Below are 27,686 nucleotides of genomic sequence, written 5' to 3'. Positions count from 1 at the left end.
CCTCCCGGTGGGTTCGTGGTCTTGCTAGCCTCAGGAGTGAAACTGCAGACCTTCCCGGTGAGTGTTTACAGCTCATAAAGGCAGTGCAGATCCAAAGAGTGAGCAACAGCAAAATTTCTTGCAAAGGCACAATAACAAAGCTTCCACAGTGTGGAAGTGGACCCCACTGGGTTGCCACTGCTGTCTCAGGCAGCCTGCTTTTATTCCCTTATCTGACCCCACCTACATCCTGCTGATTGGTCCATTTTACAGAAGCTGATTGGTCCATTTTAGAGAGAGCCGATTGGTCCATTTTGACAGGGTGCTGATTGGTGCATTTACAAACCTTGAGCTAGACACAGAGTGCTGATTGGTGCATTTACAATCCTCTGGCTAGACATGAAAGTTCTTCAAGTCCCCACCAGATTAGCTAGACACAGAGCACTGATTGGTGCATTTACAAACATTTAGCAAGACACAGAGTGCTGATTGGTGTATTTACAATCCTTTAGCTAGACGTAAAAGTTCTCCAAGTCCCCACCAGATTAGCTAGACACAGAGTGTTGATTGGTGCATCCACAAACCCGGAGCTAGACACAGAGTGCTGATTGGTGCATATACAATCCTCCAGCTAGACATAAAAGTTCTGCAAGTCCCCACCTGACTCAAAAGCCCAGCTGGCTTTGCCTAGTGGATCCTGCACTGGGGCCATCCTGCACCGCACGCCTGCACTCCTCAGCCATTGGGCAGTTGAGGGGACCGGGCACCACAGAGCAGGGGGTGGCGCTCATTGGGGAGGCTCGGGCTGCGCGGGAGCCCACCACGGGGGAGGGGGTGTGGGGGGCTCCGGTATGGCGGGCTGCAGGTCCCAAGCCCTGCCCCACAGGGAGGCGGCTGAGGCCCAGCGGGAATTTGAGCAGGCCCAGGCAGGCCGGCAGTGCTGGGGGACCAGGTGCCCCCTCCGCAGCTGCTGGCCCAGGTGCTAAGCCCCTCACTGCGTGGGGCCAGCTGCGCCGGCAGGCCGCTCTGAGTGCAACCCGCTGAGTCCGCACCCACCTGGAACTCGCGCTGGCCCAAGAGCGCCACATGCAGCCCTGGTTCCTGCCGTGTTCCCCCCCGCGCCTCTCCCTCCACACCTCCCTGCAAGCAGAGGGAGCTAGCTCCAGCCTAGGCCAGGCCAGAGAGGGGCTCCCACAGTGCAGCAGTGAGCTGAAGGGCTCCTCAAGCGTGGCCAGAGCAGACTCTGAGGCCAGAGCATGCTGCGGCCCTGGCACCAGATCCACTAGACAAAGCCAGCTGGGCTCCTGAGTCGGGTGGGGACTTGGAGAACTTTTATGTCTAGCTGGAGGATTGTAAATGCACCAATCAGCACTCTGTGTCTAGCTCAAGGTTTGTAAACGCACCAATCAGCAAACCTGTGTCTAGCTCAATGTTTGTAAAGGCACCAATCGGTGCTCTGTGTCTAGCTAATCTAGTGGGGACTTGGAGAACTTTCATGTCTAGCTAAAGGATTATAAACGGACCAATTATCTCTCTGTAAAATGGACCAATCAGCTTTCTGTAAAATGGACCAATCAGCTCTCTGTAAAATGGACCAATCAGCAGGATGTGGGTGGGATCACATAAGGGAATAAAAGCATGCTGCCCAAGGCAGCAGTGGCAATCCACTGGGGTCCCCTTCCACACTGTGGAAGCTTTGTTCGTTCACAATCAATCTTGCTGTTGCTTATTCTTTGGGTTGCTACCCCCTTTATGAGCTGTAACACTCACCGCGAAGGTCTGCAGCTTCACTCCTGAGGCCAGCGAGACCACGAACCCACCGGGAGGGACAAGAACAACTCCGGATGAGAGGAACGAAAAACTTCGGAGGCAGCCACCTTTGTGAGCTGTAGCACTCACCGCGAAAGTCTGTGGCTTCACTCCTGTGGCCAGAGAGGACACGAACCCACCAGAATGGAAGAAACTCCGAACACGTCCGAACATCAGAAGGAACAAACTCCGGACACACTGCCTTTAAGAGTTGTAACACTGACTGCAAAGGTCCGTGGCTTAATTCTTAAAGTCAGTGAGACCAAGAACCCACCAATTCCGGACACAGGACTACAAGCACATGCCACTTCATCCAGCTTATTTACATTTTTTAAAAGGGAATTTATCTGAGAATCATATAAAAACGTGACAGAACATGTCTTAGGCCACTTTACACAATAAAATAGACAATAATATGCATATTTTTGCAAGTATCACGCATGGTAATGGCAGTCTCAGAGGTGTAACAGTTGTTAACAGATGAACTGTGTTCATAAAGAAATAGGCCAGGCTGGGCGCAGTGGCTCACGCCTGTATTCCCTGCACTTTGGGATGTCAAGGCAAGTGGATCACGAAGTCAGGAGATGGAGTCCATCCTGGCTAACATGGTGAAACCCCATCTGTACTAAAAAATACAAAAAATTAGCTGGGCGTGGTGGCGGGCGCCGGTAGTCCCAGCTACTCGGGAGGCTGAGGCAGGAGAATGGCATGAACCTGGGAGGCGGAGCTTGCAGTGAGCCAAGATCGAGCCATTGCACTCCAGCCTGGGCGACAGAGCAAGACTCCATCTCAAAAAAAAAAACGAAAAACGTCAAAAAGGGAAATATACAAACATTTATCACTATGGTTGCTAACTGTGTGCACCCAGGTTTGTAAGGGAAATACTGTGACAGGCCAGGAACAGTGGCTCATGCCTGTAATCCCAGCACTTTTGGAGGCCGAGGCGGGTGGATCACCTGAGGTCAGGAGTTGACCAGCCTGGCCAACATGATGAAACCCCATCTCTACTAAAAATACAAAAAATCAGCCGGGTCTGGTGGTGGGCACCCATAATCCCAGCAACTAGGGAGGCTGAGGCAGGAGAACTGCTTGAACCCAGAAGGTGAAGGTTGCAGTGAGCCGAGATCACACCATTGCACTCCAGCCTGGGCGACAAGAGCGCAACTCTGTCTCAAAAAACAACAAACAAACAACCGTGACAGACAATCTAAGCCTTGATGAGTTTAATCAAGAACCACAGTAGCTCACTACCACAGTCCTGCACAGAGCTGAAATCTTGAGAAATTTTATGATGAAATCAATTAAAAACATAATAGGTCACCACTGCAGTCTCCCAAAGAGCTGAGATCTTGAGAAATTTCACCTTTTCCCAAATGCAGATGTACAAAAACAAAATATCTTCATTATTGATGAAGTTTCAAAGTTTTTGTGTATATATGCCATACAGAGTCAACCTGGGGTGCTGGTAGCCTGGCTCAGGCTGAAAGCCTCAGGACCCAAGGGGTGGCTAGTGTTTGAGTCTTGAAGTCCAAAGGCTGGCAAGCCTGGAGTTCCGGTGTCCCAGGCAATAGAAGAAAATCCTTTCCCAGCTCTCAGGGTGAGACCAATTCTCCTTCCGAATTTGTTCTCTCTGGACCCCAACTGACGGGATAGTGCTCGCCAACATTGAGAGTGGATCTTTCCTACCTAGTCCACTCATGCTCACACCCTAATCCCCTCTGGAAACACTGTCACAGATGCACCCAAAATAATGCTTTACGAGGTTTCTAGGTATTCCTTAATTCAGTCACATTGATGCGTAAAATGGTCGCCCCTTGTCAATTTGGCACTCATACACGCCTCCTGCACAGTCTGCACAAGGCACTGTGGTGTGGCTATCCCATGACTGGAATTTTAGATGTTAGGGATTTTAGACTTTAGGGACTTAGAAGTTAAGGATTTTGATCTTTAGGAATTTTGGTCCTTCTGGATTTTAAAATTCTGGATTATGGCACTTGGGATTTTTGTGTCTTTTGGATTATGATCCAAATTCCTTCAATTATTTGCCTCCTGCCTGCTTCCCGGAATGACCAAAATTCTCTCCCTGAGATATCTGCACCGCCGTGTTCATTGCAGCACTATTCACAATAGGCAAGACATGGAATCAACCTTGGTATTCATCAATGGATGAATTAATAAAGAGAATCTGGTACATATATGCGATGCAATAACTATTCAGCCAGAAGAAAGAAAGAGACCCTGTCATTTGCAGCCACATGGATGGAACTGGACGTCATTATCTTAGGTGAAACAAGCCAGGCACAGAAAGACAAATATCACACGTTCTCACTCATTTGTGGGAACTAAATGTTCATCTCATAGAGGGTGAGAGTAGATTGGTGGTTACTACAGCCTGGGAAAGGGTAGCAAAGCAGGGAGATGAAGAAAGGTTGGTAAATGGGCATAAGAATATGGATAAATAGGCCGGGCGTGGTTGCCCACGCCTGTAATCCCAGCACTTTGGGAGGCTGAGGTGGGCGGATCTTGCGGTCAGGAGATGGAGACCATCCTGGCTGACACGGTGAAACCCCGTCTCTACTAAAAAATATAAAAAATTAACCAGGTGTGGTGGTGGGTGCCTGTAGTCCCAGCTACTTGGGAGGCTGAGGCCCTCTCAGCTGTGTGTGGCCTTGGGGTGGGGAACCCAATCTAGGCTCCAGGGTCAGACACATCTGGCATGATAATTTTGGAAAGCAACCTGAAAATATAACCAAAACCCACAATTCACTCAAACCCTATAACATAATAATGCCACCTATAAAAAATATATTACAATGAAATAACTGACAAGAAAAAACATTTCCCTATAATCCAATAATATATAGTTAAAAAGTCTAAGTAAAAACTAATATTCTCCTGTTTGGATATGGGGAAAAGTTATTATAGGGAAAAAGTGTAAAAATAAAACAAAACAAAACAGGCCGGGTATGGTGGTTCACGCCTGTAATCCCAGAACTTAGGGAGACCAAGACAGGAGGATTGCTGGAGGCCAGGAGCTTGAGAACTAGGCAACATCGCGAGAACTCATTTCTCAAAAAAAAAGGAAGAAAAAGAAAACAATTAGCTAGGTGTGGTGGCACCTGCCTGTAGTCTCAGTTACTCCTGAAGCGGAGGCAGAAGGATTGCTTGAGTGCAGGAGATAGAGGCTGTAGTGAGCTATGATTGTGCAACTTCACTCCAGCCTGGGCAACGGAGTGAGACTTGTCTCAAAAAGTAAAGAAAAAAAAAAGAAGAAAAGAACATCAGAACACAAGATATGCTCATGCTGACCACTAAAGAGAAACAAAAGAACATACTAAGATATGAATGGTGGGCATTTTGAAGTTATGAAACTTTAATGCTGTGTAAAGAAGTTTAGGTAGAGAATACTATACAGTAAAATTTGAATACAATTTTAAAGTTAAAAACACATACTACTTAACAAAATAGGCAATCCACACATAGGTAATGAAGGGTTGATGCATTCGGGCATGTTTTTGGCTGTGAACATGTTTGTTATTGATTCAAAATTGTGCACAAGTGTTGCTATCACAAAAACAAGTGCTTTTGCCCAGGGCCTCTTTTAATTTTTAGCTCCCAGGAGAACGGAGGTGGCCTTGTTTTAGTCCTCCTGGTCTCTGGCGGGACAGCTCACGTATGTGGAGCTGGGGTGTGGGGCCAGGCCTGTGTCTAGATGAGGCTTCTTCAGGCCCCAGATCAACAACAGACACCCCCAGGCCTCTGCGCACGCCTGGGGAGAAAAGGGGACTTCACGGAGGACTCAGGTGTCACCTCAGCGGCGTTCTGCAGCTGCCTGCTGGCTGTATTGTCCCCACCTTTCATATTAAGGGTGGGATCCCTCACTATCTGTGACCTCAGAACTGCCTCAAAATGCAAATAATCAACTAATAAGCCTGTCACTTTCGGGATCCCAGCCACACGGCAGAGCTTCCTCCGTGGGATTTCTTATTCTAACTGCAGCCCTTCAAGCACGTGCATGAATCACGGTTGTTGTACTAACACAGAAACTGAGGTGCAGAGACTTCGAAGACTTGGTCAGGGCCCCTCAGCCAGGAAGTGGCAGAGCCAGTGGTGAGCCCTGTGTACTTCTCAGGCTGCCTTTGTTATGAAAGAGGCAGCCAGGACCCCGCAGAACTTCTCCTTGGCAGGGAGTTTTCATTAGGCCCTGGCCTCCCCTGTGTGTGTAATGGAAACAGTTCACGTATTTCACCACTGTCCGGGTTGGGGCATAAGTGTCCTTCAAAGCACAGTCCCATTACGTCCCTTTCTGTGGCAGGTTGAAGCCCTCTGCAGGAGTGACATGAGTGTATGACTCTTTCCTAGGTGAGAAGGCCCAGCAATCATCAAAACCACGGTGGAGACATCTTTGCGTCGATTGTCTCATCTTCCTCCTGCATCAAATGTGCTTGGGAAGTTCTAGGGGCTTGGGTGGCGGGTGTGTGGTGGTGGAGAATGTCCTGTGGGGGCTGGGCCATCCTTGGTGTTGGGTGTGTGGTGGTGGAGGGTTTCCTTGTGGAACCTGGGCCGTCCTTGGTGGTCAGTGTGTGATGGGGGAGGGTGTTCACAGAGGTTGCACCGTTCTTGGCAAGTGAGTGCTGCTGTCCTGGCTGACTGTCAGGGAACTACAATGTGGTGTGTGTCAAGAGACTGGAAGGAAGGAATGTCGGCGGGGCAATGGCCCGAGGCTCTACTGAATTCCGCTGTCTGTCCTATTCTTCCATGCTGGGGAAGAATGGGAAGGATCAGGTTAGGGAGGGCCCCAAACACGGAAATGCTGAGGCATTTGTCCCAGAGCTGCTGCCCACACAAGGTGGGTCATGGGCCCACCTTACGGATATGTGGAGGCCGGGGCTTCCCTGTGAGGAGCAGGCAGGGCCCTGCCCCCTACTCTGCAGGCCACAGAGGCTCCTAGAGGTTCTTGTCAGTAGGGAAATATTAGTGCCAGCATGATCCTTTTAGAGATGTGTGAAACAGGAAATAAGCCACCTTTTAACCTATAATGTAGGAGTCAGTGGGAGCAGCAGGCTCCTCTGGGAAATACTAACATTTGAAATGGAGGCCAGGCAGCGTCCCAGACGCAGGTGCATCTGCATCCCGAGGCTCTTTGTTACTTGGCAGCACGTGATTGACAAAAATCCAGATTCCTGTAGATCAACTGTATAAATGCCAGAAATTAAAAAATGTCTTGATTTCCTGCCTTGGGATATTTTAAACTTAACCAGGACAGATTTATTTTTAAGTCTAAGTAAGAACACATTAACTTAACAACCGAAGTTAAATTTTCAGTGATCTCCAGTGTATTTATATGTTGACTAGGGCTGTATCTTCAAATGTGTTTTCTTTTCTTTCTTTTTTCTTTCTTTTTTTTTTTTTGAGATGAAGTCTCACTCTGTCGCCCAGGCTGGAGTGCGGTGGTGTGATCTCAATTCACTGCAAGCTCCACCTCCTGAGTTCCAGGAATTCTCCTGCCTCAGCCTCCCAAGTAGCTGGGATTACAGGTGCCCGCCACCATACCTGGCTAATTTTTGTATTTTTAGTAGAGATGTGGTTTCACCATGGTCTTGAACTCCTGACCTCAGGTGATCTGCCCGCCTTGGCCTCCCAAAATGCTGGGATTACAGGCTCAAAAATGCATTTAATATTCCAATAAGCCCACTGTAAAGCCAAAAGAAGGTAAGTCCAGGACCATCTGTACTAAGAAGGAGTGGGAGCAACTGGCAGCTGCGTGGACTGACACTGTGCCCGAGGCTGGCACTGGGTGGATTTGGAGATGAAGGGCTCCCTGGAGACTCTCTCCTGTCCACCTGCTACGTCACCCTGAGCTCTGGGTTCATTGATACAGCTGCCCACCTTTCACCAGATTTGGGTGTCTAGTAGGAGGCTCAAGCTCAGGAACAAACAGAATCTGTGACCTTCCCCCCGGCTCCCCCAAACTGGTGTACTCCCAGACCAAATTATTCTCCTGGTGAAACCCTCCAATCACTATTCATTAACCTTAAAATGAAATCCACCTTTCTTACCAAGGCCTATGACCTGGCATCAAAGTGAGGTCCACAGTCTGAGCACCTCCTGGGCTTGGTGGAGCAGATGCTCAGGCCCACAGGATCAGAGACTGCATTTGAACAAGATGCTGGCTGTTCTGCACAAGGAGTTTGAGACTCGACAACCCTCTTCCAGCTCTAAACTTCTCAGGGTCACTCTCATCTTGGGGGAAGGACCTCAGTCTTGGAGCCCTCGAGCTTCCCCCAGGAGCCTTTGCACCTGGAAGCCTTGCTGTCATGTCGCTGGCCATGAGCCAGGAGGCCTGGAGTCCAGTGGGGGCTCGGCAGTGAGTGGTTATGGAGCCTGGACCAGCTGCTCCCCGTGCTCAGTCCCTTTCTGGGACATGCACAGTGGCCTCTGGGTTTGCCAGGTGTGACTGGGCAGATGGTGGATTTGGGAACCATGAGAGGCAGCCCTGGGCTCAGGCCTGGGTGGGCGTGTCTCCCACTCCAGAGAGTGAGCCCCATGTTGGCCCTTTCCAGAATGACCATACAGACCCACAGGCCTAGGCCCCCAGTAAAGGCATGACTACCAGGGGTCCCGGGGGCCCCAAGGCCTCTCACCCCCAGCCCTGAATGAGAAGCTGCTCCAGGAACCAGGGCCTCCTCCCCTCACACCTCCTTTCTGGGCCTTGGCCCACCCTGCGCTGTGTGTCCATCAGTGAGTGAGGACAGATGGATACATATTGGGCTTTGTTTTGGCATCTGATGGTGGTGGGGATGGGACTTCTAGACACTCAGGGTCAGCAGCGTCAACCCAGAGGCCACAGAGCAGCAGTGTGAATGCACAGATTGCTGCCTGGAGGCCCCAGGCAGCAGGAACTGCATCCTCAGCCTTTTTTTTTTTTTTTTAAGTAGGATGTGACTTCCTTCTATCTTGGCCCAGAGACTTGCTGCTACTCAAAGGGACTGGGTCGCTGACCTCTGTCTAGTGAGGAACATTTCTGAAAAGGTTTTAGCAGGCTGAAGAGCAGAAGCCACCTGGAGGTTAGCAGAGCTGCTGAGACCCCTGTGGTGTTTTTGTCTCTCAGACAAACCGCTGGAGAAGCAGGTAATGCCCAGGACACCCTCTCCACTCCACTTCCACCCATTGGTTCTTCTTCCTAAATGGATGCCTCTCAAATTCCGCGTGGCCAATACTTTGCATGTTGTTCTCTGGCCTTGCTCTCATTCTAAACACCTGAAAAGCTCCCTCTCCCTGCCTCTCTTCCGCATCCACATTCCACACCCCAAGGGCTAGGTCAGTCCCGGCCCCGCCTTGAAGGTATCCCTAAGGGCTCTGGCCTGAGCACCATCTCACTGGCCTGGGGGTCCTCCCTCCGTTCTAGTTTGTCCAGAGTGTTGGGCACTCGGTTCTGCACTGTCTTCTGTGCAGCTTCCCGTGTGCCGATGTGGCCTCCCCACATGCCTGTGTGATCTCCGGGTTAGAGGCCATGTCCCTGTAGTCAATTACATGCACAAAGCATTTATGGGTCATCTAATACCTGTATCTGCAAAGCGGTGTGCTTGGGTGTGTGTGTGTGTGAAGCAAAACGTGTGCATCTAATACCTGTAAATGTAAAGCGTGTGCATCTGTGTGTGGGACACATCGAGGTTAACGACCCACACATCCTGCTCTGAGGAGCTCAGTCTAGAAGGGAGGGTAAACCGTGGCACAAATGACTAAGATGGGAGGCAAAGGAGGGAGACATCAGAGAAGGGCTGGGAAAGACCTTCAAGGAGTGAGTGGCCTCTGGAGTGGGTCTGCGAAGTGAAGTGAGTTCCACTTGGGGCCTTAGTGGAAAGAAGGGAGGATTGAGAGAGGTCCCTTCCCTTCCGAGGAGGGAGTACAGGTGTGTGTGTCGGGGGGGTGTGTGTGGAGAGCTCCAATTTGACTGGGGGCTGGCTCTGGCTATGCTCAGGGAGTCCTCTCAGGTGTTGGGGGTCCTCAGTGTGGCTCGGAGGCCTGGCCCACAGACACCACCTGCCTCTGTCTGTCCACGAGGTCAGGTGGAGCCACGTCAGGGCCTTGGAGACTCCGCTGAGAGGCGTGATGGAAGATGGGGCGTGATGGAAGATGGGACATGAACGTGCTGCGGCTGCACTGACATTCTTATGGCTGTCACTCCAAGCACTTCTCACCCCTCAAACCAGCAGCCCCAAGTGAAGCTTTTGGGGACACTGAGAGTCCACACCTGAGTGAGGAACTGAAGGACAGACTCAGTGATGGGAGAGCACATTGATTTTCTCAATACCTGTGGCTCTATTTTCTCCCACTCCAAAGAACCAAGGCAAAATTCAGCATAAGTCAAGGTCCAGGCTCTGAAAGAAATCCAGGTGTTTGTTCCCCTGTAAAAGGAGCACGTCATAAACCCAGCACACACCCCAGGCCTCAGACGCCCACTCCTTCCTACCAGGGGAACCTGGCCATGTTCTTGGTGGAGAAGGTACCTCCAGCAGGTGGCCACCACAGCAGCATCCGGTGTGACTTAGTGGCCCCTGGGCTGGCGTGTCTGCTGGGCCTTCTCCCTCCCGCACTCGAGCTGCCTTCAGCCAGGGACAGCTCCCACTCCAGGTCCTCGATCCACTGGGCCAGGTGGACTCTCGTCACCACCAGCTCCAGTGCCTGGGGTCTCTTCAGGACCCATGTTCCCGTTTCTCTCTGGCTGGGTCACCTGCCTCCCATGGGTTAGGTCTGTCTTCCTGCGACTCACGAGGGAAGACACTGGGAGCCACCTGGAAAGGACGGATGTGGAATGAGGAGAGGTGACCCCCGAGAGTTCTCACTTCACCCTGGCGTGGGTCATGACCTGTGTCACTCTGGCACTCTCGAGGCATCAAAACCCACCCCACACTTGGGAAGAGTCAAATGAGCTGCCCCTAGGCCTGACCTCATGAGGACTAATGAAACTAATGAAGACACAGTTTCCTGGAGTTTATGTGGCCACACAAAAGCACATCCATAGCCAATTATGTCATTATGCAATAGTCATGTTTAATAATTGGAACCATTATTGAATAATTAAACTTCACCACATGTTATAGCCCTTCACCTCATCCTGTTTTTTCCTTCCTTCCTTAGTACCAGTGATAAGAGAGGAACCGGCCCCATAGCTGAGCGCAAACTCTTCGGAAGGAGTCTGGACAAAGCTCAGGGTGAGAGTGATGAGTGTGTTGAGAACATGGCGGGAGGCTGGCATCTGCCTTTGGAGAGCCCACCTCTGGGGGCCCCTGTAGGGCCATGGAACGTGTGCTTCCGGCATCCCTGCTGGGAAGGCATCTGTGCATTTTATGGGCATTACTGGGGCCCCACACTGCCTTGCTGGCTCAGAGGCTATGTTTTCCTTTAGCTGTTTGAGACCACAGTGCCCTTTCTTGTCACTTTTGTCTCAAAAGAGAGTCCAGTCTGATGAAGAAAACTTGATATTCCAGACCTCCCGACATCAAGGCCTGAGCCAATGCAATGTTCTCATGGAATTCTTCATATTCAGGGCATATCCTGGCTATCCCTGATGTGTGTACAATGAGAAGGACACACCCTGTTGCCCCTCCTTGGCCTGCTCTTGTGGTCATTGTGGCAGGGGGTCTTCTCGGGCTGGACACAAAGGATTCCATGGCATCTCAGGGTATCCCAGTCCAGATACCTACTCTGAGAAGGCTGGTGCTGACCCACACCCTTCCACCACCCAGGGTGTCACTCATTTTTAGAAACTCAGGATAGGATGGGGCGAGGGAGGCCCTGGACTTGGGTGCAAAAGCCCAGGGGGACTTACAGACTAGAAGGGAAGGTTAAACATGACACGATGACCAAAGTGGAAACCAGACACTCTGGAGACAACGTGATGTGAGGGGAACCTCAAGTCAAGACAAATAGTATTTTATGCCGTGTTAATCACACTGGCAACCTAAGGCTCACAGGCCAGCTGCAAGCTTTAGTAAATAAAGGTGTCTTGAGCTCAGTGGAGACACAGCTGTGTGATCACCTCTATCTCATCTTTCTCCCCTCCAGCCTCCTCTGTATCTGCACAGCTGGGGACTGGAGCTAGGATGGAGGGCAGTGGGCTAGAGATGCAGCTCATGAAAAGCTCCTGCTTCCAGAGGCATGCCCTGTCCATCAGGCTACATTGCTAACAGCTATTTTCATTACTCCCTCTCCATGCCGTTCCTCAATCTTTCCAGGCTGTGGATTTACTTAGAGAGCTGCAGCCCCAAGCTGATGGTGTGGGCTTCCCTGTGTCCAGCCCCAGGTCTAAGGCTTCCTGGTGTAGTCTTCCACTTGCCAAACCAAATGTGCAGAACCTGACTTGGGTGGATAGTCTCTTCTGAGCTGGCTGTTCTGATCCCAACCCCCTCGCTGTGGAAGGGGCTATGACCCTGTGGGCCCCACCTCTGTGAACACCTTAGGAGCTGAGACCTAAGCACATTTGCTGGGCTTACAGCAAATGTGCAGCCTTCATCAGGGGCCTGTGGGTCTGTCTTGTCTTTCTCTTTCTGGAGCTCTAGTGCCTGAGCAGTCTATGAGAACTCCTCACTCAGCTCATCCACAGTGTCTTCTATCTGCCATGTCTTTCTCTGTAAATGAAGCACAGATGGTCTTCATTACTTTTACTTTTATTCAAATTTCATGAAACATTTCTTGTGCTCCTGCTCCATGACAGGCAGTGGGGCCAGTGCTAGATACACAGAGTCAAAGCTGGGGGCTGCTCTCAGGGGCCTCAGAGCCTGCAGGCAAGGTGAGCCAGACAGTCCCGCACAGGAAAACAGGAAAACTTATTGTGGAGAGAGACACCTGGCACGACATCAGCAAACAGCAGGACACCTAGGACACCTCACCCAGGTACAGTCATCAGGGAGAGCTTTCTGGAAGAGGGCACATCTCAGCTGAATCTTGAAGGATGCTCAGGAGTTAGCTGAGTGGTGAATGGAAGAAGCATGTTCCAGGCAAAGGGAACAGCCTGTGGGAAAACAGAGATATGAGAGCGTAGGGAACGTTCATTCATCTAGCTGTCTATCCATCCATTCATTCACCTGTCCATCCATCCATCCATATACCCAACTGTCCACCCATCTCTTCACCCATCCATCCGTAATTAAAGAAAGACTTATTAGGCACCCAGTAGGTGTCAAGCCAGTGATCATTTCTGAGACTCCAACTTCCATGGAGTTTACAGTCTGTCAAGAAAGGTAGATCAGACATAAAAGAATATTGTTGAGGAGGTGAATTCTGGAAAACCTCTTTAAAAAGGGAACCTGATTAAGTTCCCATTTTGCCTTCCTGCCCTTTGAGCAGCTGTCTTGTAACAAGTGACTGTAAAGATGGAAGAAGGTGTGTGCCAGGGTTTGTGAAACAGAAAGAAGGATCATGGGTGCTGATGGCTTTGCTTTTGAATATGCTAACTTTCGGCTATCTGTGGAGCCTCCCATAAGCTAATGATTGCACAGTGAGGCCAGCCGCCATGAAAAGCCCACTTCTTGCTCCAAATATGAAATGGCAGAGAAAATAAAAATACAAACGCAGAGTCATGTTTGAAGCAGAACTCACCTGATGCCACAGCTGAAGAGATGAGCCAGGTGGAGGAGGAGGTGAAGGCATGTGGGTCTTCCTCCCTCAGAGGCTGAGTTGTGAATTCCCACCCTGGAAAGGTGTTGAGGCCGTGAGCAACCTTTATGTGGGGGAACTGAACTCAGGCTGCCTGAGAAAAACTTGGACCCAAGAAGTGGCTGCCTCTCTGAACTCAGATGAAAAGCCTCTATCCAGCCTGTGGACATGGCTCTGTTGCTGAGTAGGCTTCTTTCTCAGGGCTGTGGTTGGAACAGTATCAGGGTGAGGAACTGGTAGCACTTGGCTGCACACCACGGGAGGCCAGGACCTACAAACAGGACTGTGCTATGGGACAGCCAACCCCACGGAGTGTGAGTAGAGACAAACACAGTGGCAACACAGGGAGGTCTGCACAGAGAACAATCCCACTGAAGTCAAGCTCAGAGCTGAAATACAAAACCTGCAAGGAAACCCAGTGATGTGAGAGTCAGCAGCAGACAGATCGAAAACACACCCAAGAAACCAATGATAGTGACATCTGAGCATGACTGTCATATAAGCATGTAAGTAAATAATTTAATGATGATAGAGCACTGAAATTTCTTTAGACACAGTATTTTCAAGTTATATTTTTTCCTGGAGTACAGATATGAAATAGCACAAACTGTACCATGAATTAAGCAAACAGAATGAAAAAAAAAATTCTCCCAATCTAGGCCTCCATTCCTCACTCCCACTTGTCTCAGACTTCTATTGAAGATATCTAGTTAAACCTCTAATGGACGGGCTATGGGAAGACTTACTGCCAACAGGGATGACTGACTAGTTTCCGAGCACTGAGCAGGGGACTGTGGGCTCCGAAGCAGTTTACTTCCTGTGGAAAGCCAGTCCCATTTCTATTTTGCTTCAACCCAGGCCTGTTCAGATAAAGCACCACTCAGTAGCTACTGACCATTTAAGTATGGAGAGAAAAGAAAAGTAGAAAAATGGTTTTCTCTTAAAGAAAGAAATAGCAAATGGAAGACCAGCCATAATAGCTCTGTGGCACAAGAGACATGACAGGGATCTCCTCCCCAGATGTTGCCAGCTATTTGTCAGCCTCTCATATCCCTGACCCTCTGGCTTCTGGCTCTACGACTACAGTTGCCACAGAGGATTCATGGACAGCAAAAAGCTTAAGGAGCCTGGAGGTTTTGCATAACATGTACATTCTGCTGACAGAAGCACATACATGGTATGGACTGTTATTAAAATCGTCAGCCTGCTTGCACTCAGTTTACAGGAGAGGCCCTGTTGGTCTTGGGGCAGCACAAAATGATGAGGCTAACTTTAGTAGTGACAAGAATGACCCTCTTATACCATATGGCCAAAGAATACCTGCCCATCCCCAAGTCTATGGGGGATTGGATGAAGTATGGGGTTTGGTTGGTTGGTCAGTGAAGTTTTGATCAGTGAATATGTACATATGGCATAGTTAAGTACAATTATGTTCCATTGCTTTATAAACTCACATTCCATATACAGTCATCATTAAGACTTACTGACTGCCAGTACCAAATGTAGAAGCCTCCAACACGGTAAAAGCATGGCAAGATTGGCGTCAGGATGGGTCAGCCCTGACATTATTCACTGTGGAGTACAAGCACTGTGTTCTTTCTAGTTCTTTCTGAGAGAGGATTTCACCCACTGTCACTCAATCACCAAATAGGGAACAAGGCTTTTCTTGGCTTTGGCTCTCACTGTTCCTTGGAAGGGTTTCTAATTGGTGGAGGCAGAGGAGACAGTGAGTAGTTCAAAGTGGACTGATGGCCCCAGATGAGCCAACAGAACACCCAGGAATTCCACCCACACCAGGACCCAGAGACAAAAGGTAAGAGCTGTTGCCAGCCACATGGGTCTTCATCAAAGCACAGCAGTACCGCCTACTACTCTGCCCCATTCCTCAATCTAAAGTCCAAGAGGGGAAGTTCTTTGGGAGAGAAGGGAAGCTGGTAAAGGCCGTGCCATTTCCCAAAGGCCTGACCCTCTAGGCCACCCCTAGCAATATAGTCAGTGTGGAATATGATCCCACCTAGAAAATGAATGGCACTATTTTAAGAGTAGAGCATTGGCCGGGCACAGTGGCTCACACCTGTAATCCCAGCACTTTGGGAGGTCAAGGTGGGCAGATCATGAGGTCAGGAGTTCGAGGCCAGCCTGACCAACACAGAGAAATCCCATCTCTACTAAAAATACAAAAATTAGCCAGGTGTGGTAGCGTGTGCCTATAATCCTGGTTACTCAGGAGGCTGAGGAAGGATAACTGCTTGAACCCGGAAGGTGGAGGTTGCAGTGAGCTGAGATTGTGCCACTGCACTCCAGCCTGGGCAACAGAGCGAGACTCCATCTCAAAAAAAAAAAAAAAAGTAGAGTATCTTGGGGAAATCTAGGATGCCTACTCTGAAGCTTTTACTCAAGTATGGAAGCCACACCAGTATGCAGGTATACTGTCTTACAAATCTAGATGGATATTCTAGTTTTCAAGCACTCCATTAACACTTTTTAAAAAATTCAACCACTGGCCAGCCATGGTGGGCTCACACCAGTAATCCCAGCACTTTGGGAGGGCAAGGCAGGCAGATCATTTGAGGTCAGGAGTTTGAGACCAGCCTGACTAACATGGTAATATTTGAGTCTGATGAATTTCGTTGAAGTTCTTTACATCCATCCTGGGAAGCAACTGTCAGGAATGTTAAAGAGTTATGTATAGTAGTGTTTCAAGACAGTGGTTTTATTGCAACAAGCATTGTTTTCCATCAACAAGACACCTAATGAAAAATAATTTCACTATAGGTAAGGTGACAAAAACATTTCTTTTTCTTTTTTTTTTTTTTGAGAAGGAGTCTCGCTCTGTCTCCCAGGCTGGATTGCAGTGGCACAATCTTGGCTCACCGCAAGCTCTGCCTCCCGGGTTCACTCACGCCATTCTCCTGCCTCAGTCTCCCGAGTAGCTGGGACTACAAGTGCCCACCACCACGCCCAGCTAATTTTTTTGTATTTTTAGTAGAGACGGGGTTTCACTGTGTTGGCCAGGATGGTCTCGATCTCCTGACCTTGTGATCTGCCCGCCTCAGCCTCCCAAAGTGCTGGGATCACAGGTGCGAGCCACCACGCCCAGCGACAAAAACATTTCTATGCACTGCAGTTATGGAACTCGGCCCACTAGAATTACTTTCTCCCTCCATCTCTTTCTATCCTTCTGTTTTTAAAAATAGTTAAACTATCTGCTCTTAAGTTTTGGATGATTCTATTCCAAGTTAGTAAATTCTACTTAAGAAAACAAGTATCTGAAGCGCCAAGATGGCTGACTAGAAGCAGCTAGTGTGTGCAGCTCTCACAAGAGATGAGAGTGGTGAGTGAACATGAGCTCCTCAGGCTGATTGTCCAGCAGGCTGTGTTGGGATTCATCAAGGAAGCAGTGGTGACTAACGGAGAGCAGAGGGGAGTAAGGCAGGACAGCTGCCAACCTGGGTGCAGAGCAAGGGGAAGCTCCCTACAGCAGGGAAAGGGTGAGTGAGTGAAGGCTCCTGGGGACCCATACTTCTGCCATGGACCTTTGCAATTCCCAGGCACAGGAGATCCTCCATGACTCCACCCACCCCACACACACACCCTGGGGCTCTAGACTGACATGAAGAGCTACTTGGAGTCTGGGCAGAGCCACTGCTCAAGCCAGTGTGGATCCCTGAGCACCCCAGCACCAGCTGCCACAGCCCGGCCAACAAGGTAGGCCAGGCTCTCTCATGTGTCCCTAGGATAGGGGCCATATCCATGATGCTGGGGAGCAGACAGACTGCAGGCCTCGCCTCCACTGCATCTTGCCAGGCAAGGCCCACTGGCCTGGGCCTCCATCGCAGCCATCCACTCCCTTACCTAAGCACTCCAGCTGGTCACAGCCCTCATTTCTCTGGCATGGAGCTCCCAGAGGTAACCAACAGGCCCTCTGCACTGCTGCAGCCTGTGCCCCTACTGCCCTCAGGCTGGAGAGGGAGCAAAAAGCCCCGACAGCTGTCATGGGCCTCTAGCATGCCACAGCTGCCATATGGAAAGGCAGCCAGACAGTTTTCCACACGGGTCCCTGGCCCTGCTGCTCCTCACTGCGCAGGGTGCCTCCTGGCTTGGGCCCCCAGCACAGCTCCTGCCTGATCACTTCAGTTGGTGATGGCTGTGTTTCTCTGGGATGGAGCTCCCAGAGACAACTGACAGGCCTCTGCCATTGCTGCCACCACAGTACTCGCCCTTGCTTCCCCCAGGCTAGGGAGGGAACAAAGAGCCTGATTACTTTCTCACAGCATCCTACAGAGAGGAGGCCAGGCTATCTTCAGGGTTGGGTTGCCTGACCTCCCTGCTCTTCAGGCAGGGCCCCCAGCTTGGGCCCAGCAGCACAGCTGCCCTAACCTTGGCTGATCACTCCAATTGGCTGCGGTTTTGCATTTGTCTGGGGTAGAGTCCCAGAGGCAACTGATAGGCCCTCTGCCAGTACCACTGCTGGGGTCCCTATCCCTGCTGTCCCTAAGCTGAGGAGGGAACAAAAAGCCTGAGCTTTCCCTGGGGCTGCAGTGTTGAAGCCTGGGAGTGCCAAGGCGAGATCTGTAGCAGGCATTAGAGCAGGACAGGAGCCCACACTCTCAGAGTACTGAGAAGGCTGAGTTACATGAACCTGTGGGCTACCACAGCAGTGGGCATGTCTCCCTCTGCAGGGCCAGCTGACTGGGAAAGGGGTGGCCTATCTCCCTACCATAGCCTCTGCCTGAGAGAGCGCACCTGACAAAAGAAACATGGGCACAGTGCCATTGGTTGGAAGGGGCTTCCCCAGTGCCCAGGAGCGGACCTGATAGGTGGTCACCTCTCTTCCCACTGTACTGCAGAGCACAGCCGGAAACACCAGGAAATACAAAGGAGCCATGTGGCTAAGCTCTATCTACCAACCATTACTCTTAAGCATCATCTACTGGAACTCAGCCCAAACTACAAAAATAGTTTGCTAATATACCTTCCTATAAAACCAAGGTGAGAATTCAGCCACAAATAAAGACCGTGCACAGAACCTTGGCCCTCAGAAAAATGCAGCCAACTGACTACACTCAACTTACGCCACAGTTAAAGGAATACCAACTCTCTCAGATGAGAAAGAATCAGCATAATAAATCTGGCAATTCAAAGAGCCAGTGTCCCCTTACCTCCTAATGAGTCCACTAGCTCCCTAGCAATGGTTCTTAACCAGTTGGAAATGACTGAAATGACAGATGTAGAATACAGAATCTGGATAGCAAGGAAGCTCATCAAGATTTGGAAGAAAGTTGAAAACTAATCCAAAGATTAGTGGTCCTAGATAAAGATAAAGGGATCCAAGAGCAGAAAGATGAAATAGCCATTTTAAGAAAGAACCAAACTGAACTTCTACAGCTGAAAAATTCACTATAAGATTTTATAATACAATTGAAAGTATTAACTACAGAACAGACCAAGCTGAGGAAAGAATCTCAGAGCTTTTCTAACCAACTCAGACAAAAATAAAGAATTTTTAAAAATGAGCAAAACTTGCGGGAAATATGGGATTATGTAAAGAGACCAAGTCTATGACTCATTGGCATTCCTGAGAGAAAAAGAGAGAGAATAAACAATTTGGAAAATATATTTGAGAATACAATTCATGTAATGTTCCCTAATTTTGCTAGAAAGGTTGACATGCAAATCCAAGAAATAAAGAGAACCCAGGCTAGATACTATAAAAGATGATCATCCTCAAGGCACATAGTCAGCAGATTCACCAAGGTCAATGCAAAAGGAAAAAATCTTGAAGGAAAAAGAAGAGAAGGGCCAGGTTATGTACATGGGGAAGCCCATCAGGCTAGCAGCAGACCTTTCAGCAGAAACCTTACAAGCCAGAAGAGATTGGGGATCTGTTTTCAGTGTCCTTAAAGAAAATAAATTCCTATTAAGAATTTTATATCTCATCAAAAGGCTTCATAAGTGATGGAGAAATAAAATCCTCAGAGAAACAAACACTGAGGGAATTCATTTCAACTAGACCAGCCTTATAAGAGATCCTTTAGAAAGTGTTAAACATGGAATTGAAAGAACCTGCTACCACAAAAACACATTTAAGGACACAGCCCATAGGCAAAACAGAGCAACCACACAAACAAGTCTGTAACAACAACCAGCTAACAACATGATGACAGGATGAAAATCTCACATATCAATACTAACCCTGAATGTAAATGGGCTAAACACCCCACTTAAAAGGCAAAAAAATCAGGCTGGATCAAAAGACAAGACTCAACCATCTGCTGTCTTTAAGAAACCCATCTCACTCCTAATGACATCCACAGGCTGAAAGTAAAGGGATAAAGAAAGATCTGTCATGCAAATGGAAAACAAAAAAGACCAGGAGTTGCTATTCTTATGTTAAATAAAACATAACTGTATATAAATATATATATTTTAAAATTAATTAATTAATTAATTTTTTTTGAGACGGAGTCTCGCTCTGTCGCCCAGGCTGGAGTTCAGTGGCGCGATTTTGGCTTACTGCAAGCTCTGCCTCCCAGGTTCACGCCATTCTCCTGCCTCAGCCTCCCGAGTAGCTGGGACTACAGGTGCCCACCACCATGCCCGGCTAATTTTTTTGTATTTTTAGTAGAGACGGGGTTTCACCGTGTTAGCCAGGATGGTCTCGATCTCCTGACCTGTGATCTGCCCACCTCGGCCTCCTAAAGTGCTGGGAGTAGAGGCGTGAGCCACCACTCCCGGCCAAATAAAACATATTTTTCACCAATAAAAATTAAGGACAAAGAAGGGCAATCATTATAGAATGATAAAGGGCACAATCCAACCAGAAGACTTAGCCTAAATATGTACACACCCAACATTGGAGCACCCAAATTCATAAAACAAGTTTTTCTTGGCCTACAAAAAGATTTAGACACACAATAATAGCAGGAGCTTCAACAACCCACTGACAGCAACAGACAGATCACTGAGGCAGAAAACTAACAAACTCTTTACTTGCACTTGACAGTTGACCAATTGGACCTGATAGACATCTACAGAACACTTTGCCCAACAAACACAGAAGATACATTCTCATGTGCACACAGAACATATTCTAAGATCCACCACATGCTTGGCCACAAAGCAAGCCTCAATAAATTCAAAAAGTTTGAAATCATAGCAGGCACACACTCTGACCACAGTGTGACAAAAATAGAAATCAGTATCAAGAAGATCTCTCAAAACTACATAAATACATGGTAATTACATAATTTGCTCCTGAATAACTCCTGGGTAAAAATCTAAATTAAGGCAGAAATAAAAAAAATCTTTGCAATTAATGAAAATAGGGACACAACATACCAGAATCTCTGGGATGCAGCTAAAGCAGTGTTAAGAGGAAAGTTTATAGCACTAAATGCCTTCATCAAGAAGTTAGAAATATCTCAAATTAACATTCCTACTTTGCACTTAAGGGAACTAGAAAAAAAGAATAAACTGACCCCAAAGCTGGCAGAAGAGAAATAACTAAAATTAGAAAAGCACTGAATGAAGTGCTTTTTGAAGTGCTGTTTTTTTTTGAGACTAGATGCAAAAATCCACACAAAAGATCAATGAAACCAATAATTAGTTTTTCAAAAAATATAGAAGGTGGATAGTGTGATAGCTAAACAAAGAAAAAAAGAGAAGAGCCAAATAAGTACAATCATAAATGACAAAGATGACATTACAACCAATCCCACAGAAATACAAAAGATCCTCAGAGAATACTATAAACAACTCTATGCACACAAATTAGATAATCTAGAGGAAATGGATAAATTCCTGGAAACATACAGTCTCCCAAGATTGAACTAGAAATAGACTGAAACCTTAAATAGACAAATATCAAGTTCAGAAATCAAATCATTAATAAAAAATCTACAAACAAGGAAAAGCCCTGGACCAGATGAAGCCACAGCTGAATTCGACCAGATGTACAAAGAACTGAGGCTGGGCGCAGTGGCTCATGCCTGTAATCCCAGCACTTTGGGAGGCCATGGCATGCAGATCACAAGGTCAGGAGATTGAGACCATCCTGGCTAACATGGTGAAACCCCGTCTCTACTAAAAATACAAAAACTAAAAATTAGCCAGGCATGGTGGCGGATGCCTGTTGTTCCAGCTACTCGGGAGGCTGAGGCGAGAGAACGGCGTGAACCCGGGAGGCGGAGCTTGTAGTAAGCCGAGATCTCACCACTGCACTCCAGCCTGGGTGACAGAGTGAGACTCCGTCTAAAAAAAAAAAAAAAAAGAACTGATACTAGTTCTATTGAAACTATTCCGAAGAACTGAGGATGAGGGGCTCCTCCCTAACTCAGTCTATGAAGCCAGCATCAGCCTAATACCAAAATCTGCCAGAGAAACACACAAAAAGAAAACTTCAGGCCAATTACTCTGATTAACATAGACACAAAAATTCTTAACCAAATACTAGGAAACAGAATCCAGCAGCACATCAGTAAGTTAATACACCACAATCAAGAAGGCTTCAGTACAGGGATGCAAGGCTGGTTCAACATACGCAAATCAATAAATGTGATTCACCACATAAACAGAACTAAAAGCAAAAACCATATCATCATCTCAATAGATGCAGAAACAGCTTTTGATAAAATCCAACATCCCTTCACATTAAAAACCTCAACAGACTAGGCATCAAGGGAACATACCTCAAAATAATAACAGCCATCTATGACAAACTCACAGCCACCAACCTACTGAATGGGCAAAAGCTGGAACCAATCCCCATGAGAAATGGAACAAGACAATGATGCACACTCTCACCACTCCTATTCAACATAGCACTGGAAGTCCTACCTAGAGAACTCAGGCAGGAGAAAGAAAGAATAGGCATCCAAATAGGAAAAGAAGAAGTCAAACTATCTCTCTTTGCTGGTGATATGATTCTATACCCAGAAAACCAAAGACTCTGCCAAAAAGCTACTAGAACTGATAAACAACTTTAGCAAAGTTTCAGGATAAAAAATCAACGTATAAAAATCAACAGCATTTCTATACACCAATAATGTCCAGGCTGACAGTTAAATCAAGAACAGAATCCCATTTACAGTAGCCACAAAGAAAATGAAATACCTGGGAATACAGCTAACAAAGGATGTGAAAGATCTCTACAAGAACTATAAAACATTGCAGAAAGAAATCAGAGATAACACAATTAAATGGAAAAACATTCTATGCTCATGGATTGGAAGAATCAGTATCATTCAAATGACCATACTGCCCAAAGCAATTGACAGATTCAGTGCTATTTCTATCAAACTACCAATGTAATTCTTCACAGAATTAGAAAAAAAGTATTCTAAAATTCATATGAAACCAAAAGGGGGCCTCAATAGCCAAAGCAAATCTAAGCAAATGGGCAAAGCCAGAGGCTTCAAACTATAAGGCTATAGTACCCAAAACAGCATGGTACTGGTACAAAAGCAGACATATAGACCAATGGAACAGAATAGAAAACCCAGAATAAAGCCTTACACTTACAATCACCTGATATTGCAAGGCTGACAAAAACAAGCAATAGGGGAAGGACTCCCTATTCAATAAATGGTGTTGGGGTACTGGCTAGCAATATGCAGAATAATGATACTGGACCCATACCTTTCATCATATACAAAAATTAACTGGAGATAGATTAAAGATTTAAATGTAAGACCTCAAGTGATAAAAATCCTAGAAGAAAACCTCAGAAATGCCCTTCTTGACATTAGCCTTGGGAAAGATTTTTTTTTTTTTTTTTTTTGAGATGGGGTCTTGCTCTGTCTCCCAGGCTGGAGTGCACTGAGGCGATCTCAGCTCACTGCAAGCTCCGCCTCCTGGATTCACACCATTCTCCTGCCTCAGCCTCCTGAGTAGCTGGGACTACAAGTGCCCACCACCACGCCCTGCTAATTTTTTGTATTTTTAGTAGAGACAGGGTTTCACCCTGTTAGCCAGGATGGTCTCAATCTCCTGACCTCGTGATCCACCCGCCTTAGCCTCCTAAAGTGCTGGGATTACAGGTGTGAGCCACCGCACCTGGTTGGGAAAGAATTTTTAACTAAGTCCCCAAAAGCAATTGCAATAACAACAAAGATTGACAAGTGGGACCTAATAAAACTAAAGCGCTTTGACACAGCAAGAGAAATGATCGACAGAGCAAACAGATAACACACAGAACAGGAGGAAACATTTGCAAACTATGCATCCAACAAAGGTCTAATATCCAGAATCTATAAGGAACTTACACAAATCCACACGCAGAAACCAAACAGCCACATTAAAAATGTGGAAAGAACATGACACATACTTCTCAAAAGAAGACATACAAGTGACCAATGAGCATCTGAAAAAATGCTTCACATCACGAATTGTCAGAGAAGTGCAAATCAAAACCACAATGAGATACCCTCTCACGCTAGTCAGAATGGCGATTAATAAAAAGTCAAAAACAACAGATGCTGGCAAGGCTGCAGAGAAAAGGGAACATTTATACATTGTTGGTGGGAGTGTAAATTAGTTCAGCCACTGTGGAAAGCAGTCTGGAGATTTCTCAAAGAACTTAAAACGAGCTACCATTTGACCCAGCAACTCCATTATTGGATATATACCCAATGGAAAAAAGACCATTCTACCAAAAGACACACACACTGATATGTCCATTGCTGTGCTATTCACAATAGCAAAGATATGGAATCAACCTAGTTGCCCATCAGTGGTGGATTGGATAAAGAAAATGTGGTACATATACACGATGGAATTCTACACAGCCATAAAAATGAGGGAAATCATGTCTTTTGCAGCAACATAGATGGAGCTGGAGGTCATTATCCTAAGCAAATTAATGCAGGAACAGAAAACCAAATACCACATATTCTCACTTATGAGAGCTAAACAACAGGTACCCTTGGACATAAGGTTGGGAACAATAGACACTGTGGACTACTAGAGGTGGATGGAGGGAGAGGGGTGTGGGTTGAAAAACTACCTATTGGGTACTATGCTCACTACCAGGGTGCAATATACTGATGTAACAAACTTGCACACATACCCCCTATATTTAAAATTAAAGCTAAAATTTTAAGACATGAGTATTATTCTGATCTGTTTCTTGAGTTGTTCAAAGAATCATTCATTTTGCATTCTAAGAAAGCAATACCCAAAGAGGCCTTAAAAGAGTTTTCTTTGAATACGCAAAAGCAGAATAGTGTGACAACTCATAATTTCCAGAAATTTTGGTGGGTCTTGGAGGTCTAGGGAAGAGAAACCTTAATGGTAATCTCCTTAGTTCAAAAAGGGGAATTCTTAAAATAAAAAATGGGGTTTCCTTCCCTACTGTATTTCTAGTACTGAAAAAGACAGATCTTATTCTTCACTGAGCCAGCTAAGTATTTTCCTCCCTATTCACCTAAACCCAGGACATGATCTGCCCTCTGTAGATTATTGCTGTGTGAATTTTAAAGGAAATAGTATAACCTATGTTGTGCCTACACGTTTCTGTCATATGAATGGCAGGGTACAATATTAACATGAAAGGAATTTGAAAGCATGTTCTATGATCTTTTCCTCAAAGGGGGAGCCAGATCAGGGGGAGTAAAGGAAAAAGGCCTTTAGTTGGGCTGCTGCACGGGCAGTTGGAACTTTTTTGGACTATTTAGAGGAGAAAAAGTCACCCGCAGCAAGGCGGCTCACCAGCCTAGTGGGGCTCTTGGCTCCTGGCAGGTTGCTGCCGTCCATGCCCAGCATGGCTCCGGGCTCTCCTTTCATCTGTGCCACTCGGGTACCCACAGCCCTTCTAGCAAGTATTTTTCTATTTCCACTCAAAAATTAAAAAGCTCTATGGCAAACTCCCGACATTGAGCTGCTGATGTGGGTGGTCCGAGCGGTTAGTGTGCTGGTTAGAAAGTTGCTATGCCGGACAGGTTTGCCCTGGACTCTCAAACCCTGTATTTTCATGAACTGCTGCTTTTTTTAGTCCTTTCTGTAGAGTGCCAGGTTTTTCAGGAATGAGTATATCGTGTTTTAGCAGTGACACTTGTCTTACTAGTTGTTCCCTTTCATTTCCTGATGAACTCATCTTGGTCTAGATTGTTGAGGGCCTGGCCAATAAAAGGAAAATCATTCAAATAAGAATAATTTCAATAAGGCCAAGATAGAATGTTTTCAAGGACAATCATGGCCTGAAGATACAGTGGCAATAAAGGTATTTTGAATAAAGTAACACCCACGGACTGGGCGTGGTGGCTCATGCCTTAATACCAGCACTCTGGGAGGCTGAGGCAGGAAGATTGCTTGAGTTCAGGAATTTGAGCTTAGCCTGGGCAACAACGGCAAAACCTCGTCTCTACTAAAAATACAAAAAATTAGCTGGGTGTGCTGGCATGCGCCTATAGTCCCAGTTACTCGGGAGGCTGAGGTGGGAGAATCACCTGAGCCTGGGAGGTTGAGACTGCAGTGAACCAAGATCACACCACTGCACTCCAGTCTCGACAACCAGAGTGAGATGCTGTCTCAAGAAATAAAAAATACAAATAAAAAATTTGTTAAAAAAAAAAGTAGCACCCAGCACCAAAGAGGAAATAATAATGATTTCCTGTAGACATAAGGCTAATCAGTGTTTATAATGCAAAGATAACCTCCTTTCAGAGTCTCCCCAAGCTTAGGTGAATTGTGAGCAGGAGTAGTGAATTTCAAAATAATACACCTAGATTACTCTAAGAACAAATATTTCTTTTGACTTCACTTACAATTTTAAACAAAAGCAGAAGTTACCAAAGATTACTTATCTTTCATATTTACCACAATCTTCTTACCCCAACCCCCATGTCTGTGTGTAATTAAAGGAAGCTTGTCAGTAAGCTACCTATTTAGTGGTGGGAATGAGAGAGAGTGTGGGTTGGGAGTTGGGGGACTGCTTGTGTGAAACATTTCTCTCTTCTGGATTTAAAACTTAGTCTTTGTTGCCAATCTGTTAACAGACAGTTTGTAAATGAAGTGGAAGAAAAAAATATAAATTAGCTTTCTAATAAATATGAAATTATAGATGTGAACCAAAGCAGGGAATAAATACTTGACCAAAAATATGTAAGTAAGTGGGTGTTGGGGAATCACAATTTTTAAATATCTCAAGTTTTTGATACGAAAGTTCTATTTCAAAGTTCTTCAAAATGATGCCTGATGTTCCTGCATACTGTGTTCCAAATTTATGTAAATATAAGATGGAAACTGTGAAGTATGTGCCTTCAAAAAAGAAAAAGAAAAACACTGACATTTTATCTATACATATTTAATAGCTCAAGTTTTGGTATGAATGACTTTGAGGCTATACTATTTCTTTGACTCACTCTCATATAAATAAAGGCACCCACAATAAGAAAGGTCTATGCTAGGCCCTGTGGAAAACACAAAAGGAGGTGCAGACTCAGTTGGCCCCTTTTGGGAGCTGTACACATAAGAAACAATAGTAGAATGGTACATAACTTAATCTGTACGATAAAGACTGGGTGTGCTGTTATGCACTATTGGGGGCTAGTTAACAGAAGGTATAGAATGCAAAAATTTCATTAAGGAAGTAGAAATTGAATTGGGCATGAAGCAGTTTAGATAAAGGAAGAAGAGCTCCGAAAATAGACTCTAGTCCAAATGGAGGGAAAAAGACCAGCAATAACACAAAGTAGAAATTAGAAAAATGGCCAGGCACGGTGGCTCACGCCTGTAATCCCAGCACTTTGGGAGGCTGAGGTGGGCAGATCACCTGAGGTCGGGAGTTTGAGACCAGCCTTGAAGGGGTGGCCTGCCTCTCCGCACCTGTGGGTGTTTCTCATTGGGTGGGATGAGAGACTGAGAAAAGAAAGAGACACAGAGACAAAGTATAGAGAAAGAAAAGTGGGCCCAGGGGACCAGCGCTCAGCAAAGGGAGGACCCACGCTGGCACCAGTCTCTGAGTTCCCTCAGTATTTATTGATCATTATCTCTACCATCTCAGAGAGGGGGATGTGGCAGGACAATAGGGTAATAGTGGGGAGAGAGTCAGCAGGAAAACATGTGAACAAATGTCTCTGTATCATAAACAAGGTTAAGAAAAAGGTGTTGTGCTTTGATGTGCACATACATAAACATCTCAGTGCATTAAAGAGCAGTATTGCTGCCAGCATGTCTCACCTCCAGCCCTAAGGCAGTTTTCTCCTATCTCAGTAGATGGAATATACAATCGGGTTTTACCG

General features: G+C 46.7%; 1 protein-coding gene across 1 annotated transcript in view; it reads right to left on the bottom strand.

Moving 5' to 3' along the window:
• Positions 1-9,685: 9,685 nt before the first annotated feature.
• LOC100434948 (phosphatidylinositol 3,4,5-trisphosphate 3-phosphatase TPTE2-like) overlaps positions 9,686-27,686 on the bottom strand; it is a 105,188-nt gene continuing 87,187 nt past the window's right edge. Inside the window, exons 22-24 of the mRNA XM_063714751.1 lie at positions 13,390-13,849; positions 12,285-12,802; positions 9,686-10,583 (exon numbers count right to left, since the gene is read on the bottom strand). Of these exons, the coding sequence (XP_063570821.1) occupies positions 13,718-13,849 (132 nt within the window). The 3' untranslated portion in view covers positions 9,686-10,583; positions 12,285-12,802; positions 13,390-13,717. The remainder of the gene's footprint in view (positions 10,584-12,284; positions 12,803-13,389; positions 13,850-27,686) is intronic.

The sequence above is a fragment of the Pongo abelii genome, chromosome 14 (assembly GCF_028885655.2).
Source record: "Pongo abelii isolate AG06213 chromosome 14, NHGRI_mPonAbe1-v2.0_pri, whole genome shotgun sequence".
Classification (NCBI taxonomy): domain Eukaryota; kingdom Metazoa; phylum Chordata; class Mammalia; order Primates; family Hominidae; genus Pongo; species Pongo abelii.
The sequence above is the reverse complement of the archived record's forward strand: the minus strand, read 5'-3'. Positions and strand labels throughout refer to the sequence as shown.